This window comes from Oncorhynchus mykiss, chromosome 12 (genome assembly GCF_013265735.2).
Source record: "Oncorhynchus mykiss isolate Arlee chromosome 12, USDA_OmykA_1.1, whole genome shotgun sequence".
Classification (NCBI taxonomy): Eukaryota; Metazoa; Chordata; class Actinopteri; order Salmoniformes; family Salmonidae; genus Oncorhynchus; species Oncorhynchus mykiss.
Genome location: NC_048576.1, coordinates 75,347,706 through 75,366,464, shown reverse-complemented (window position 1 = coordinate 75,366,464; position 18,759 = coordinate 75,347,706). Strand labels below are relative to the sequence as shown.

General features: G+C 44.8%; 1 protein-coding gene across 3 annotated transcripts in view; it reads left to right on the top strand.

Annotated features, from left to right (window-relative positions):
* Positions 1-202: 202 nt before the first annotated feature.
* LOC110538381 (protein shisa-9-like) overlaps positions 203-18,759 on the top strand; it is a 74,318-nt gene continuing 55,761 nt past the window's right edge. For all 3 annotated transcript variants that reach the window (XM_036938433.1, XM_036938432.1, XM_036938431.1), the window contains exon 1: positions 203-3,246. In XM_036938433.1, the coding sequence (XP_036794328.1) occupies positions 2,705-3,246 (542 nt within the window). In that variant the 5' untranslated portion in view covers positions 203-2,704. The remainder of the gene's footprint in view (positions 3,247-18,759) is intronic.

Sequence of the window (18,759 nt, the reverse complement as noted above, 5' to 3'; positions counted from 1 at the left end):
ATAGGCATTAGCACAAGCATGCTCACATAAAGACCAGGATGGTACATAGGCATTAGCACAAGCATGCTCACACATGGACACATGCAGTCAGCACCACTGCACTCATCTGTTGAACCGATGGGGGTTTAAAAAGAGAGAGGGGGAATGGATAGGGATAGAGGATGGAGGCAAGGTAAACAGAAAAGGTTAGACAGGGGGTAAAAATAAATTAGGGGATAAAAAAAGAATAGAGAGCAGAACGAGAGAAAGGAAGAGAGACGGGGAAAGATGTAAAGAGAGAGATTTGGAAGGAGAGAGTACAAAAAACATGGGACACAGCCTAGGGAGGAGGGTGTCAGTGACAGAGAGAGGGGGGGGGTCACCAAGAGAGGTGCGCTCATTCGCTCACGAGAGCGAGTGAGAGATAGCGAGAGAGAGAGAGCGAGGGAGAGAGCGTGTGAGCATTTAGTCCTGCCAGAGCACAGTAGTGCAACATCAACGGAGACGGGATAAAGAAGCTCTGTGCGAGGGACAAGGGAAACAGAGGAATACACTTCTGAAGAAAAACAAAGAGGGGATGGAATGAAAAAAAGCATCCTACTGCTGTTGGTTATCCTGTTTTATCCAATTTCTGTTGGAGAATTCCATAAGCAAAGAAACAGAGAAAACACATACATGTGATATATATCTAAAATTCCTATACATATATATCAAATTATGCCTGTTTTCACAGAAGCTGCTTTGGGGGAAGGACTGTGTTGAGGTCCCTTGCATAACAATTGGAAGACTGCTTTAATGTGCAGCATTTGGTAAAACTGTTGCATATTAATGCTTTTTGCAAATGAGCGTGATAAAAGACCACAAACAACACAAACAGCTTTGCTGCAGTCCCATTTTTGAAGGCTTCTTGAAAACAGGATTTTGCATTGCCTTTTGTTGTCGCCTCTCCAGTTATCCTGCCCTTGGAACATGCTGGGGAGTTGAGGCTTGGGTGTGTTGAATGCATGGACCGCATTCCACAGGCTCTGTAATACCCTCCTGTATTCACAGCAGTAACGCGGCAGAAAGCCTGCTCTTTAGTTGTGTCTGAAAGAGGGAGAGGTAAGTGAGGAAGACAGAAGAAAGCAGAGAGCAAGAATCAACAAAAAGCAGCAGAGAGGGATTATGGAGTCGTGGTAAATAAACGAAGACAAGGAAAACAAGGAAGGGACCAAAACAAATAAAGAAACTAACGACCGACCACAGTAAAGAAGTGGGACACTACGCAGAAATGTAATTACACCGCATGTTCGCTCAAAAGTGAGCTTCTCATAAATTTAGACAAGGGAGGACTGGACTAGATTCCACAGGCTGGGGGGATTGTTCAAAGCGCTGCCCTTGTCATTCCCCTATCCCCTGCTTGGTAGCACTTGTGGGGTTGTAGTTGTCTGGCAGCAGAGCTGTATTGGTGACCCCATCCTTTTAGAATCCCTCTCAGGTGTGGTGTGTCGCCGATCCGACAGCACCAAGAGAAACCCACAACAACAGAGAGTGACTGGACCCCCATCCCTCTAAACCCATTAAGCCAAACTGACACTGACGGAGCGCTGTCGCCTATGGATTTGAATGTGTGTGTGTGTGTCTGTGAGAGTGTGTGTGTGTGTGTGTGTGTGAGAAAGGCAAGCTGCTTCAGGTTCTGAGGACCTCTTTTAAATCTGGACTAAATCATCATTTCAGATCTCATAGGACTATATTGAAGAACTGCAGGCTGTGCTTTCGCTAGAGGGAGTGGAAACAAAAACCAATATACCTTTTTTTCTGGCATAATATAATATTGAAGACCAATTGTAGAATAACATCTAACTGGAATTGCACATCTGGAAAGGAAAGGAATGAGAGCATCATGTTTCACTTAGAAGGGATTAAAAATGTCTGCAAGAAAAATAACAAAGAATCAAATGAACATTCAGTTGGAGACCAGGCAGTTGTTCGAGGCAAGATAATCTGAGAGGGGAATATCAACAACTCCCATATTTATAGATTATGACAAGTGGATTATCTAGAAGTTCCAGTGCTTTGTCGTTTCCCCCACTTCAGCATTGATTAATGCTTGGCAGGGCAATTATCAAAATCTGTGTGTCCCTCTCCTAAATGAAGACGTTTACAGAAAGGAGCTTGGAGCCTTGAGGAATCTGCTTTTCCGCTGGCGCTGTTGGGATTCCAATCTCTCTGATTTACGGATAACACTTTCTTTACTGGGGGGAGATTTTTTTTAAATGCCACAGGCCAGTTCATTTCTGGGTGACACCTCCTAAACTGGAGGTGCTCCAGATTTCAGATCACATCTGCTATTGACATTTGGCAGAAAAGGGCTGTATTTTCGCAACGCTGCCAGAACTGTGTGTCTGAGTCTGGGACTGAGTCACTGGGGACTCATTTGTGAGGAGCAGGTTAAGATTTGGGGTTAGTTTGTTTCACTTACTTGCTCATCCCCCTTCTTGATGGCAATTTATTACTTCACACTGAGCCTCCTGTAACTGAGTGCTGTAATAACTCTCAGCAAAGTAATTGAAAGCTCAACTCCTTTTCAAGTCTCTAGTGTGTGAAATACCTAAAAGGCTATTTTCATGTCATTTTTGTGGGGGGCAGTGAGAAGCCTGCATTTCTGAAGTTGGTGTTTATTGGCCTGCACCAGCTTTGAGACACTTCAGCAACTGAACAGAAGCAGCATCCACAGGTATCAAACATGGCTGCCAATTCTGTGCTCATCTGCCTCGCCTTCAGCTTTCTGCTGGGCTTCACTTCACTGGGTCAGAACTCTAGAGAGGCTGGGGCAGATGCCCAGGCCACCAACCAGACGGCAGCCACCTCTAATTCTCCGGAGGCTACGCTGGCCACTCCGGTGGCGGAGGACCAGACCATCCCAATGATAGGCAGCCGCTGCCGGGGCTACTATGATGTCATGGGCCAATGGGACCCACCGTTCAACTGCAATGCTGGCGTCTACCTGTTCTGCTGCGGCTCCTGCTTTTACCGCTTCTGCTGCCAGTTCAAGGTGCACAGCCTGGAGCAGGAGTCCTGCTCCAACTACGACACGCCCGTCTGGGCCAACACCGGCAAGCCGGCGGCCCCCGTCACTGAGGTGCAGGAGGAGCCCGACCGAGACCGCACCCACATGGTTGTCTACATCATCTGTGGCGTGGTGGCCATTATGGTGCTGGTGGGCATCTTCACCAAGTTGGGCCTGGAGAAGAGCAGAGGTGGCCAGACAGACATGACCAACTCTAGGTAAGAGAGTAGCAGGGGTCATGGGCCAGTGGGACAGGGTGGCTGGGGGGCAGGGTGGATGTGGTTGTGCTCTCACAAGCGATAATAGGCGTGACCATGGAGTGTTTGCGTAAAGCTATTTGTGGAGAGCCCAGACTATGGCTTCTAGTACACTGTGAGGGAATCGGAACTGTGGTTTTTGGTGGAGTATTGACATGCGCTGGCTGGCGCAGTGCCAAGGGCTAATTCTAGTTCAGTGAAAGTGAAGGGAGGGCTGGGTGTGACTGGCCGTACTATTGGTTGTTAAGAATGAGACCACAGGGATGGCGTTAATACAAGTCATTACCGGATCTCTCAATTTGGGGGAGGGGGACTTCAACCACACCAGTATTATTATTGAGAGAAAAGAGGGCCCAGTCACACCCTCGCAGGTTCTGTTTTCTCAGAGGAGACAATCTGCAGGGCTGAGAGGGTGAGAGAGAGAGACAGGAGCCTCCAATACCCGAGTCATCTGCTGTATTGATGAGCCCAATGACAAAGGCGGGGGCGAATAGAAGGGAAATCCATTGGAGCGCGAGGCTGGGCAGCCATAATTTCCCCTGATTTACCGTAGTGCGCAGGGTTTTTACGAGCCTCGATGAAGGCGTCCTGCCATCCTACAACGGGTGGGGAGTGGGGGGAGAGGGACAGAGAGAGGGGCAGAGGGTGGTATCTTATTGATCAGCATGGAGAAACCCAATCAGGTCAGTCAGCCAGTTGTCCCAGTCACTGGGCCCATTGATTCACTGAGACCCCAATTTCAAGGTTGTGGGCGGCTAAAACACGCACACAAACATTGGAGATGCCTGGGGATAGTTTTAATTACGTTACTTGAACAATAACATACTTTAATAAACTATGACTTTCCAAAGTGTTTTAGCTTTTCCTGAATGTATCTCTTTAGCCTAAGCTGAAGAGAATAGATTGATATGATTTGATATCAGAAAGGGTATGATCACTTGTATGCGAAAAGTAATCAAATGTTTTCATGAACATGAAACAGGGCCTTTAGATCTGTGATATATTAGAGGGAAGGAGACAGTTGTCTGTGGGAAAATGACATTCAAGACCATTCTCTTTAGTTGTGCTGTGTGGCTCATCACAGGGGTACTGTATCTGTAATTTGCTTCTCACTGTGTGTGTGTGTGTGTGTGTGTGTGTGTGTGTGTGTGTGTGTGTGTGTGTGTGTGTGTGTGTGTGTGTGTGTGTGTGTGTGCATCCTGCGGTAAAGCTTTCTTACAGTGTAACAGAATATGTCTGGTGTTTTGTTGTGCATTCAAGGAGTAATTGATTTGAATCATTCAAAATGCCTTTCAACAGCTGAATGTTATTGAATTCAACCTTTCTAAATTGGACATGTTCCTAAGATTAAAAATGTATACATTATGTACAGTACCAGTCAGAAGTTTGGACACACTTACTCATTCAAGGGTTTTTCTTTATTTAAATTATTTTCAAAATTGTAGAATAATAGTGAAGACATCACAACTGTGAAATAACACATATGGAATCATGTAGCAAAAAAAAAAGTGTTAAACAAATCAAAATATATTTTATATTTGAGATTCTTCAAAGTAGCCACCCTTTGCCTCGATGACACTCTTGGCATTTTCTCAACCAGCTTCACCTGGAATGCTTTTCCAACAGTCTTTAAGGAGTTCCACATATGTTGAGCACTTGTTGGCTGCTTTTCCTCCACTCTGTGGTTCAACTCATCCCAAACCATCTCAATTGGGTGAGGTCAGGTAATTGTGGAGGCCAGGTCATCTGATGCAGCACTGCATCACTCTCCTTCTTGGTCAAATAGCCCTTACACAGCCTGGAGGTGTGTTGGATCATTGTCCTGTTGAAAAACAAAGTGATAGTCCCACTGAGCACAAACCAGATGGGTTGCCGTATCGCTGCAGAATGCTGTGGTAGCCATGCTGGTCAAATGTACCTTGAATTCTAAATAAATCACTGACAGTGTCACCAGCAAAGAACCATCACACCACCTCCTCCATGCTTCACGGCGGGAACCACAAATGCGGAGATCATCCATTCACCTACTCTGCGTCTCACAAAGACACGGAGGTTGGAACCAAAAGTCTCAAATTTGGACCCATTTCCACCAGTCTAATGTCCATTGCTCGTGTTTCTTGGCCCAAGCAAGTCTCTTCTTATTATTGGTGTCCTTCAGTAGTGGTTTCTTTGCAGCATTTCAACCATGATTCAAGCAGTCTCCTTTGAACAGTTGATGTTGAGATGTGTGTGTTACTTGAACTCTGTGAAGCATTTATTTGGGCTGCAGAGTAACTCTAATGAACTTATTCTCTGCCGCAGAGGTAACTCTGGGTCTTCCATTCCTGTGGTGGTTCTGTCACGTTCGTTGTATGGAGGATTCCAAGGCGCAGCGTGATAAGAATACCTATCCTCTTCTTTTAATTAAACAAAGAACACATAACAAAATGAACGTGCCGCTACAATAACAAGTGCTGACAGGCAACTACACATAGACAATAACCCACCAAATACCCAAGGAATATGGCTACCTAAATATGGTCCCCAATCAGAGACAACGATAAACAGCTGCCTCTGATTGGGAACCAATCTAGGCAACCATAGACATACACCTAGATATACAACAACCCCTAGACATACAAAACCCCTAGACAACACAAAAACTACACAAACCACCCTTGTCACACCCTGACCTAACCAAAATAATAAAGAAAACAAAGATAACTAAGGTCAGGGCGTGACAGGTTCTCATGAGAGCCAGTTTCATCATAGTGCTTGATGGTTTTAGCAACTGCACTTGAAGAAACTTATCAAACTTCTTGACATTTTCCGCATTGACTGACCTTCATGTCTTAAAGTAATGATGGACTGTCATTTCTCTTTGCTTTTTTGAGCAGTTCTTGTCATATTATGGACTTGGTCTTTTAGCAAATAGGGTCTATCTTCTGTATACCAACCCTAACTTGTCACAACACAACTGATTGGCTCAAACTCATTACGAAGGAAATAAATTCCATAAATGAACTCACCTGTTAATTTAAATACATTCCAGGTGACAACACAGAGTGGAGGAAAAGCAACCAACAAGTGCTCAACATATGTGGGAACTCCTTCAAGACTGTTGGAAAAGCATTCCAGGTGAAGCTGGTTGAGAGAATGCCAAGAGTGTGAAAAGCTGTCATCAAGGCAAAGGGTGGTTACTTTGAAGAATCTCAAATATGAAATATATTTTGATTTGTTTAACACTTTTTTGGTTACTACATGATTCCATATGTGTTATTTCATAGTTTTGATGTCTTCACTATTATTCTACAATGTAGAAAATAGTAAAAATAAAGAAAACCCCTTGAATGAGTAAGTGTGTCCAAACTTTTGACTGATACTGTACATACTGTATACATCACACTTACATTTTTAATCTTAGGAACATGTCCAATTTAGAAAGGTTGAATTCAATAACATTCAGCTGTTGAAAGGCGAGAGTGTGAGATACTGCTCAGCTTGGGAGAGTTTACCGTCACTGTACCACTGCTTGCTTTGATTACAAGACACAGTTCTCTTGTGTTTGAACCGCAGCCCAGGCCTCTATGCATCCTTGTTCCCCTGTACCACGATACCCCTGTACCACGGTTCCCAAGCAGGTACATGTGTTTGTTTGCCTCACCACAGCTAGCCTCATAGTCTCCAGCACACATTGAATGAAATGCAGCACAGAGCTATAAAACATGCATCATGTCCTTTAATGCGCTGATTCCTGCTCGGGTAGAGAATTATTAATGTGCCAAGCCAACTTCAACTCTGCTAATCTCGTGCATGGCTTAGTCTGATGTGGATGAGCGGGGAGAGAGTGCTTTGCGTTTCCCTCCAGATTCAGATATCGAACTGGAGGGGATTTATGGCCCACGCCATTAGCTCCTGACGTTTCTAACAGGTTGCTCATGTATGTGCAGCACAGCAGGCTTAGTCCCTCACCTTCATAATTTGAAGGGTGAGATATTTCAGCTCTGTCTCAAGCTTTAAAAAATTTAATTTCATGTTCTGTGTGCTTACAAGATGCTTTTACTTATCAGTGAGTGGCTCACCTGTTTAAATCCACTATTCCATTAATGCGGCTGGATGCTCATTTTGAGCAATTCAGCTGAAGTGTTATCCTCAAGGGCACGGCAGCAACCTGACCCACCAGGAATCTAAACAGCCAATACTTAGAATACTATTCTAACAATTCCCACCACTGCTCTTGATCATTCATAGCCAATGGTTGCTTGGCTACCCATTCACATCGCTCCGCCCAACGGATGTTTCTTCTCCACGATGAGTCTGGATTTGCCTCCCTCCCCGCCGATTTCTAGAATGGCAAAAAAATCTGACCGCTTTGATTGGTCCCAGACAACGATTGGTTGGGCCAGAGCCGGCCTACATGATGGCATTATCAAATTTGATACTCTGATTGGTTAGACCCGTTAGAGACGATCCAATCGCTGATGAATTTGTTTTGTACAAGGCCCCTCATTTTGAAGTCACACAAATGACTTTAGTAATGGAGGTTTTAAACTGAACGTATGTAGTGATCGATAGAGCAGTGGAATTAAATTCATGGTGAGTCATCAGGCAAAACCAATGCCAGCTTTGAAGGACAGAAGAAAAGATGCAAATATTTGAAAACAGATGTTTTTTGATGTGTGGTTGCCTTCACAAATTAGAAGGGCAACCATTGGCGTGAAGTATATTCCTCCAGTATAGTCTTCAACAGGGGATTTAACATTATGAATACTGTCACCTCTTTCTCCACAGAGGTCCCTGATGCATGTGTAAAACGACATTCTCTGCCCTATTGTTTTCCATTACGCACTTAACACAAAAAACAAAATAAACACTTTGATGCTTTCTTGAACAACAAAATAACCTCCCTCCCGCAGTGCAGAGAGAAATCAAATGATGTATCTTATGAGCCCCCACATTCAGTGTAGCTGAGCGAAGAAAGAATACAACTTTATCCAATTAATAATGCATGGGGGCTTGAATGGAGCCATGTGTCGTCTGCGGCTGGCCTTGTTGTCTGAGGCCACTGTCCGTCACTTCATGTCAGTCACTGCGGACTGAGTGTACTTTGGTGTTTGATAACGCTCTATTGGAAAATATGAGACCGTAGACAGTGGTTCACTGACAGCCAGGAGCTCGTCTGATTTGTGGATCTACTCAGTGAGCAACAGCAAACCAACAGAGACAGTGAGGGGTTGAAATATTGTTTCCTGGGGACAAGCACTGCCATCCATCTTTTGAGGCTTGAACACAGAAACTCTACAGAGGAATACATACGAGGGCACAGCCATTATTGCTCGGGTGTGGACATTGTACTCAGAGATGCCAACAGGTGACCGACTTAAGGCTTGAGGGAAAAAAACTGGTTCCTGTGAGGAGCAGTCATGCACAGCCTTCTATTTACCTTCTGTGGACACCCACCTGCTCACACATGCACACATGCACACGTGTTCATAATACGTGATTCTGTGTGCACTTCACGCAAACATTGGCAATGCGCCACTTACACCAGCCGTACATCTATGAAGAAAGACATGGTTGCTAACATGTATCAGGGCTCAACGCTTGTCCTATACAAAATGTTAAGAACGCCGTCCTAATACTGCGTTGCACCCCACCCCCTTTTGCCCTCAGAACAGACTCAAATCGTCAGGGCATGGACTCTACAAGGTGTCGAAAGCGTGCCCATATTGACTCCAATGGTTCCCACAGTTGTGTCAAGTTGGCTGGATGTCCTTTGGATGGTGGGCCATTCTTGATACACACAGGAAACTGTTGAGTGTGAAAAACAGGATTGCAGTTCTTGATACAAACCAGTGCGCCTGGCACCTACTACAATACCTCGTTCTAAGGCACTTAAATATTTTATCTTTCCCATTCACCTTCTGAATGGTACACATTCAATTGTATTTAACAAGTGACATCAATAAGGGATCATATCTTTCACCTAGATTCACCTGGTCAGTCTATTTCATGGAAAGAGCAGGTATTCTTAATGTTTTGTATACTCAGTGTAGATAAGTTGTCCAAATGGACAAACTCAATTAATTACTCCAATCAGAATTGGATAAGTGGCCAACATTGGAATAATATTCAAATATTTTTTTCATGTTCTAGGGAGTTTCTCAAAAACCAAAGATTAGCACAACATTAGCACAACATTAGCACAACATTAGCACAACATTAGCACAACAAGAGGTACAACATTACAAATGTTATGTAAGATAATTAACTTGCTATCTGTAATATCGTATAGCTTTGGAATTGTGATATTATGTACTTTCGAGGAAAATATGTACACTGACTTTGAGAAGGGATTGCGTGGCGATTAGCTTAGCAGCATGACAACGTGAATGGGTGGGGCTGGGCGCTATACATTGGATTCCTATCTCCTTTCTACGCACCCTAGACTAAAGAGGCAGACAATCAGGATAAATGTGCTAGACCCTAAATTAGACATTTCTTGAGGTAGGAATATCGCAAAAATATGTTCAATGGCTTATTCCAGAGAAGACTTCCTAGAAGACTTCCTCCCAAGTTCTGATATTGGCCAGCATTGAAATCTGACATGAATGATAGACGTTTTGCCGATCTAAAAGTCGTATTCCTATTAACTTCCAGTGTAGTGGGAGCGACTTTATCACAGTGCTATGTCATACCGGACAGATTCCTGCATGCTTGAACGCCAATACACATGAAAACATGAAATGACCCAGGAAATCGATAGAACATCGCTCAGAGACGAACAAAAACAACACAATATCCAAAATGGGTGAACCTTTCCTTTAAGGGGGGCATTTCCCCCCAAGCTACCCTAACCCATGCTAGTTGATGCATCTTTAGAGCTCCCCTCTTTCTTCATTTCTAATGGATATTTTCATCTCTGTCACATGCGCTTTTGAGAACAGTGTTTTCCTGGTTGCATTTTGGAACATTCACACATAGCCTACAGTCATGTGCTCATTGTTGAGCTAATAAAATTAAGAAATACAATTCTATCAACATTTAAGCTATACTGTGTGATCTGTTGCATCAGCCTCATTGTTTTTTTCATTTCTTAATGTGCAGTGGTTGTATGAATTTTGGATGTGTCATCTCAAAACTGTCCCAGAGTCTGAACAGTAGACATATTTCTATTGTCCAGGGATGACGGGACGCCCTTCATTTTGAGCCCTGGTTGTAATCGTAATGTTGCAATATTTTATAGGCTTCCAAGTGTGGCCAACCATCCTCCAAGAGAGCCTTAAAGGGGCACTGTTGTATTTTGAGACAGGCTTCAATATGCAAAGAAGCCAACAGGCAGTGTAGCCTACATTTTTGAACAAGTAAAAAATCTGTCCTACTAAAAAATGTAATGTCAAGCCTTGATGTATGCACACACACTCATAAGCCTGCACACACACACACACACACACACACACACACAAACACACACACACACACACACACACACACACACACACACACACACACACACACACACACACACACACACACACACACACACACACACACACACACACACACACACACACACACACACACACACACACACACTTATAAAACACTTTTGACAGCAGGTGGTCCCCAGGCTTTTCCTTTAGCCTTTTCTGGAGTATCACTCCACACTTCAAATGGTCCTGTCCCTTCACTCCCTTCATCCTACTCTCCCACCCCTTTCTGGTGGCCCCCTGTGCTCTGTCTGTCGCTCCAGATCAGGTCGGGGGAGCGGTCCGTAAAGCAGTCAGGAGAGATGGGAGAAGCTGCTGCTCCAAAGTGGATTTTGCATTAGGTGTGTCCTGGATACGGTGGGACTGGGACCACCTTCAGGGTGTAGGTAATGAGTGCAGGCGGGGACGCTTAGATGTGCTATGTGCACGGCATTAGTTACAGTCTTATCCACACATACACACACACACACGCGCACGCACATGAACATACAATACAAACCAAATGTGTTATAGTCCAATAAAACTAAACTCAAACTATCTGCTACCACTAATAAGCCCTAGAACACCTAGACACCACAGGAGGCTGGTGGCACCTTAATTGAGGAGAACAGGCCGTGGTAATGACTGGAGTGGAATAGGTGGAATGGTCTCATTCGATTCGCTCCGTTCCAGACCTTTATTATGAGCTGTTCTCCTCTCAGCAGCCTCCACTGCTAGACACTGTTAAATGCTCCCAGTTTTACTACACCGAGATTTTATACAGAAACAACCCCAGAACGTTTTATCCCAGGCTTTGTGGGAGTGACATCACTTAGAAGGCCACACCACACCCCAGTGCAGAGCCTCACAGTGAGAGCTGCAGAATACTGAGGACCACAGCTCAATTGTTGCTGCATTATCCCAAAGCTACCTCTCACACACATTATCCTAAAGACAAACTAACACAGCATAGATATCGGCACAAATAAGACATGACATGTACTAAAACTGTACTACAGCGTGGTTTTGACTTGAATATGAAGGTCAGTAGTTAACTCTTGATAGTAGGCTTTTTGTTTACGCAACTAGAGACTAACTGCTAAAATACTGTATGTTTCATTGTGAGACAAGCCGTTTGAGTAGATGGGACATGTGCATAGTAACACATAACACTACAGTAATAATTCAATGTAGGCTTTGCAAATAGTGAGGATTACAAACTGCCGCTATGTGTGTGTGTGTGTGTGTATGTGTGTCTGTGTGTGTGTGTAGAGAGTGCATATGATTGTGTATACCGGCGGCTGGGACATACAGTACAGCCCGGGTCCTGTTTTCACTCGACTGGGCTGGGTAATGGGAAAGACCAGGGAGGATTGACACAGTGCCCAAGCCACAGTGACAGAACATCAACAGCTAACTTGTAGCGATTTGTTGGAGCGGACTCAGTACCAAGCACTATCAGAGCCTCAGTCTTTATCTGACCAGCAAACCACAAACCCATCAGTTTACCCTCCCATCCATCCTCAACCTTCTCACCATCCTCTCAGTAATCACCTAGGCCCTTATCGTTCACACCATCGGCTAGAGCCTGAAAAACACAGCAGACACAAGAAAAAACAAGAGAGAGATGAGTATCCGTGAAACTCTGCTCGGGCCTCGAGGGGGAACCAGGCAAAGCAGCGTGCTTCTTTATTTTCCTTTCATCTGTTTCTCCCTCCCTTCCCCTCCCCTCCCTTCCCTTCCCTTCCCTCCGCTCCTCCACTGCTCATTCATCCTGAACTCTTCGGTGGTGTTAGGGACGGCAGTGTGACTGAAGGCCTTTGTGAGACCAAATGCCGTGTAAACGGTCGCAGTGACAGACCCGTTAGGGTTAATTTGCTGTGGTGGAGAGAGACCAGAGACTGACTGACCCCACTGCAGGGAATAACGACCCCGAGGTAGGACCGGCCATGGCTAGATCTGTACACTGGTACTGATTTATCTTTTGTCCACTGTACCGCGTTCTCATTTCAAGCTAAATGTACAGAATGAAAGAAGAGCATGGGCTGTAAAGCACACATTGAGAAATAGTAGGCTTCAATATATAGGCTTCAACAAAATCTCTCTTTCAGCGCCTAAAGCCTCACCTGAATGCGGATGTCCACTCTCAAAAGGCCTTGAAGAGTAACGCCCATCTGTCTGGCATAATCACCCCGGCAGTTTCTCACTTTTTTGCTGGAAAGCTGCAGTCATTCATCTTGACTGGACTAGATTTCCCTCACGATCTCGCTCTGATGTTTGCTGAGGCTTTGGTGCACTGTGATTGATGGCCAGGCAAACCCACGGCTGTTGCAGACAACCCCGGTAATCATAGTCTCTCCAGCTGGTCTGGAGACGCTCTGAGAGACGGCCCCTTGTCACCCAGGGGGCACTTATGTTTGAGGTATCTCTAATATCTCCTATATCAAATGGAGGAGGTCTGGACAATCAAGCGTTAGCATGAGGGATCCAAGTGGTTAAAAATAGCACTCAGTTCCATCCAATGGTGTATTTTATGAGATCTGAATGGCGGGCGGAGGGCATCTGTTTCTGTGCATTCAGTTTAAAAGGAATTTGATACACTTCTTAGAGCTTCAATGTAGTTAAGGGGTCAAAACACTATCTCTCTGATCACTATCTCTCTGATCTTAATCACTCCTTTCATCTGTTTCAGGGCTCTTAATGACGATTAAGACTTCCTTAGTGTGATAATGATTAAATACACTGCACCTAAATCCTTAAGCACCTCCTCAATAGTGATGCACGGGTCAACTCAGAACCACAGGGCCCACGGGTTTCAGCAGTGTTCAGGAATGTATTTTTAATCAAGTTTTATATTCTAATATAACTGCAAGAAATTTACTAGAAGTACAACCATTTTCACTTCAATGATTTGTCATTATAATACTAACTCTACTACCTCGACTCTTTTCATTCAAAATACTATGTAAACACTACCCTTCACACGCCATAAACAATAGTGCTTTCTAACTCCGGAAGTGCATTGTACATTGTACACACAGTGACGTTCAGCAAAAGTGGTACTGTCAATACTGTTATGCATACTAATTACTCTGCGGCCATATCAATGTTGCCAATGACACAGTGTCACAATGACACAACAGTCAGATCGGTGACAGAGGGTTCCCACACTGATAGCTACTGTATGTGTATGAGTGTGTTTGAGAGAGAGAGAAAGAGAACGAGAGAGAGAGAGAGAGAGAGAGAGACAACGTGCCCTTGAGCTAGACACAGGACACAATACAATACTCCCATTGGCCCAATGAAAAATAAGAAGTCAATGAGAAGTGACATGAAAACTGAGATTCTGCATGTGGAGTAGATGACCAAGTACAACTACACCAATGACCACATCCCCCCCCCCCCCCACCCCAACAGCACCATGGCCAACCCAATTGTGCATATGCTGCTGTTTGATCCTTAAATGGAAGAGCACATAGAGATACTGTGTTACATAACATGGGACTTGGCTTCAGTGAGAAGAAGAGAGAGGACTAGATACAGAGAGAATGGAATAGAACGAGAGAGAGGGAGAGCACCATCGGAGAGATGGCAGGACTTTTAATTTGATCACTCTGTTGCAGGAGAACATGTCAAACTTGTAGTGTATTTGAGGTTTAAAAAGGCTTCTGAAGTTTGTAATTTTCTCTTTGAAATGTCAGACTTGATTCTCCCCTTACGAAAAGTGTATTAGCCTCTACAAAAATGTCCATTCAATATAATCCACATAATAATTCACATTTCCTGTTAGTGCAGGATTGTTTTCCTGCTGTAGCAAACTGGCTCAAATTAAGATCCTGCATCTGTATGAGAGATCAAGCCCAGAGGACGCCTCCTCCCTCTCCTCCTCCTCTTCCTCCTCCTCTTCCTCCCTCTCTTTGGCAGAGCTAAAGCACATGCTTTTTGATTACCAAAGAGGAGTTGTGCGTCTTGTGTCCTTTGCTGCCGGCTCTCAATGTGACTAACCCCCTCCTCTCCTCCACCGACCTCACCCCCTCCTTCCCTCACCCCCTTTCTACCCAGATCCCCCTTACGTTCACAAAGCATCAAAAAGAATGTGAGTCACCCTGACATGTGTTGCGGGGCATTCGCATTTGGAGCACATAGATCTGCCCTCCGCAGAAAATATAATGATAAACCATGAGAAGGACTGCTCTGTCTCTTTCTCTGGCAGTGGGAGACTTTTCAAAAAAGCCCTCTGTCTTCCACACCACCCTGTTCACACACTTCTGAGAGCCGTCCTCCTCTAGATGCAGCAGCCTTCAATTCAAAACCAATCCTCGGTTCCTGGCAGGTGCAAAGACTGAACAAGTCTGTACAAAAACAGGAAGTGTCTGTTGTGTGGCTTGACAGACATGATCGTTTTCTACTCTCATCCCAGTGCATTCCATCTGCTCCAAATACCCTCACCACCACAAACATGAACAGACAATACTGTGGCACGTGTAAAAACAACAAGTCCCTCCTTCCCCTCCCATTTTGAGTGGTTCTTTTTCCCCTCTCTTGTCTGATGTAGCGTATCTCTTTGCTTTCTCCCAAAACTCTTTCTGACGTCTGCAGCCCTGAAGAGCGATGAGTGTATGATGTGCTCACTTAGTTTGACACGGGGGCAAACACAAAAACACGCAGGAAGAAAAACACACTTAACACTAAATCACTGGACAAATACAGCACCTTCATGCAAATTAACATGCACACGACTTACGTACACATTATTAAAGCGCACACACGCACACACAGACACACACACCAAAAATACAAATACACCAGGTCTCCTCAGCAAACAGATGGATGCTCTGCATTACAGCAGGTCACTAGACCAAGCACATGAACTGCTCCTCTGCCAGCGGTGCTGTTTTATTTAACCACTGCTCTAACCGTGATCCCTCGCTCCGTGTGACGCAGAGCACTTGACAATTGTGTATGTGCTGTCTGTGCCGCCGTGACACGCTGGGCTAGCCACCTCTTTATGAGCTTGGGGACCGTTGGCCCAAATGACTCTGTCTGGCTTGGCTGGACTGGCCTCGGCCCAGTTTGGTTTAGCTGTCTGTAAGTGTGTTTCTGTGCGTTTGGTTGAATATTTGGGTGTGGGTGTGAGAGGATGTGTGAGCTGACCCTGGCTACGCAGAGTTGTGTTTGGGTAAACAGCGGGACAGCCCTGCGAGAAGACTGCATAAAGGAGTATTGATTGTGAGTGGGAGATGTCAGCATGCTCCGGGAGGGACTAGCCATAAATCCCCTTAATGACGGGATACATTATCAACGGCTTAGCAGGTGGGACAGTCATCACTTAGAGGAAGAGAGGCAGAGAGAAAGGAAGGAGAGAGAAAGATAAGAAATGAAAGAACGAGGGATAATATGAAATAGATGAGTGAGGGACAAGGAGATGAAAATGGAATGGTAGAGAGAGAGAGAGAGAGGAGAGAGAGAGGGAGCGCGCGAGAGAGAGATAGATAGATATAGAGGAGGGGGTGTGCTCTGGGATATTTGACACAAACAGACCGAGTGAGTGGGGGAGTACGGTAAAGCTGGTTCAGCCCCTTTAGCAGGATATTGCATAATATTAGCATTTTAAAGCACTAAAGTGATTGCTTTATGATCTCCTGGCTGTGAGTGGCCATGCCTGCCATAGAACAAAATGTACCGGCTGCCTTCACACATTTTGACTTTAAGCGTTGCTTGTTAAATGTATGTTTTACAGTATACAGTAGATGCCAGTACACAAAATATGTGTGCAAAATGTAAGAATGTAGGTATGCGTATGTCTAACTCTTTAATGATCCTTCAGTTTGCCTCCACATCTGTCTAAAACTATGTCTTTGTGTGCCTCTGTAGAAATGGACAACTTTTTAAGCCAGTGTATGTTTCTGTGTGTAAAAGGCCAAATCTGTGAGTGTGTGTTTGTCTGTGAGTGAGGTTTGCCCAATAATGTCCTCTGTGTGTGTGTGTGTGTGTGTGTGTGTGTGTGTGTGTGTGTGTGTGTGTGTGTGTGTGTGTGTGTGTGTGTGTGTGTGTGTGTGTGTGTGTGTGTGTGTGTGTGTGTGTGTGTGTGTGTGTGAATCAGAGGCCAGTTTGTCATGTTGCTGCTCCAGAGAGCCCTGATCCAAGCTGACAGGTGAAGCTGAGCGCAGCTAAACAGCACACGTAACAGGGAAGGAGGGAGAGAGAGAGAGCATGAGAAAGGGAGAGAGAGAGAGAGCATGAGAAAGGGAGAGAGAGAGAGAGCATGAGAAAGGGAGAGAGAGAGAGCATGAGAAAGGGAGAGAGAGAGAGCATGAGAAAGGGAGAGAGAGAGAGCATGAGAAAGGGAGAGCGAGAGCATGAGAAAGGGAGAGAGAGAAAGAGCATGAGAAAGGGAGAGAGAGAGAGCATGAGAAAGGGAGAGAGAGAGAGAGCATGAGAAAGGGAGAGAGAGAGAGCATGAGAAAGGGAGAGAGAGGGAGGGTCTGTGGGAACGTGGAGATTAACTATATAAGGAGATAGAGGTTAATTGGCATGTTATCAGAGGTTATCTGGTGGATGTTCAGTTTTCATGGCTACATTTTCTCTCCTGTGGCATTCTGTTATTGTCTCTTTAAACTCATTTGGCAAGGCATGAATATTATTGTCATGCCAATCAGTCACTATGAGGGGAATGGAGTCACACAGAGGACGGATACTCAATTTAATTGCTGAATGACTGTAGCATACCGATACAGTCAGTGGACATAGCTCAAGGACTGCATGGAAGACCAGAGAGTGGGGAAGGGAGAGCGAGAGAGAGAGAGAGAGAGAGAGAGAGAGAGAGAGAGAGAGAGAGAAGGTTGGACAGGTTGATAAATTACAGTCATTGATGTGACCCACCCAGTAGATACACATTCACTCATGCAGAAAGAGTAGTACAGATAAGGCATGTTTTTGCTATTAGGAAAAATGAGAAGCAACAATTTGATGTGAGTATAATATGCAATAGGATATTTTCCTGCATTGTCAGAGTGTGCTTACACTATTTCTCCCCCTCATATTGGTATTTGGGTGGGTGCATTTGAATAAAAATCATGACATTCTGTATTCTGAGACTATCCCAACTCTGTACATGCATGGGAATACTCTGATCTTATGTATTGTGAGAGGTATACCCATCTGTGTTTGTGTGTGTGTGTGTGTGTGTGTGTGTGTGTGTGTGTGTGTGTGTGTGTGTGTGTGTGTGTGTGTGTGTGTGTGTGTGTGTGTGTGTGTGTGTGTGTGTGTGTGTGTGTGTGTGTGTGTGTGTGTGTGTGTATGTGTGTGTGTGTGTGTATACGCATTAGCAACCATGACTTCATAGGTCTCCGGCTGGTGTATTTATGTAAGTGGTGCATTGCCAATGTTTGTGTGAAGTGCACACAGAATCAATTATTATGAACACGTGTGTTTGTGTGTGCATGTGTGCATGTGTGAGCAGGTGGGTGTCCACAGAAGGTAAATAGAAGATTGTGCATGACTAATCCACACTGGAACCATTATGGATTTGCACCTGCGTCCATGCTTAAACCCAGTTTCTGCATTGAGGCCTTAAAAGTCATTCATCTGTTGGCATCTCCGAGTACAGTGTCCACATCAGAGCCATAATGGCTGTGCCCTCGTATGTATTCCTCTGTAGAGTTTCTGTGTTCAAGCCTCAAAAGATGGATGGCAGTGCTTGTCCCCAGGAAACAATATTTCAACCCCTCACTATCTCTGTTGGTTTGCTGTTGCTCACTGAGTAGATCCACAAATCAGACGAGCTCCTGGCTGTCAGTGAACCACTGTCTACGGTCTCATATTTTCCAATAGAGCGTTATCAAACACCAAAGTACACTCAATGCCCAGTGACTGACATGAAGTGACGGACATTGGCTTCGGTCCCACAAGGCCAGCCGCAGACGACCCATGGCTCCATTCAAGCGCCCATGCATTAATAATGGCGGAAAGTTGGAGTCATCCTTTGCTCAGCTAGGCTGAATGTGGGGGCTCATAAGATACATCA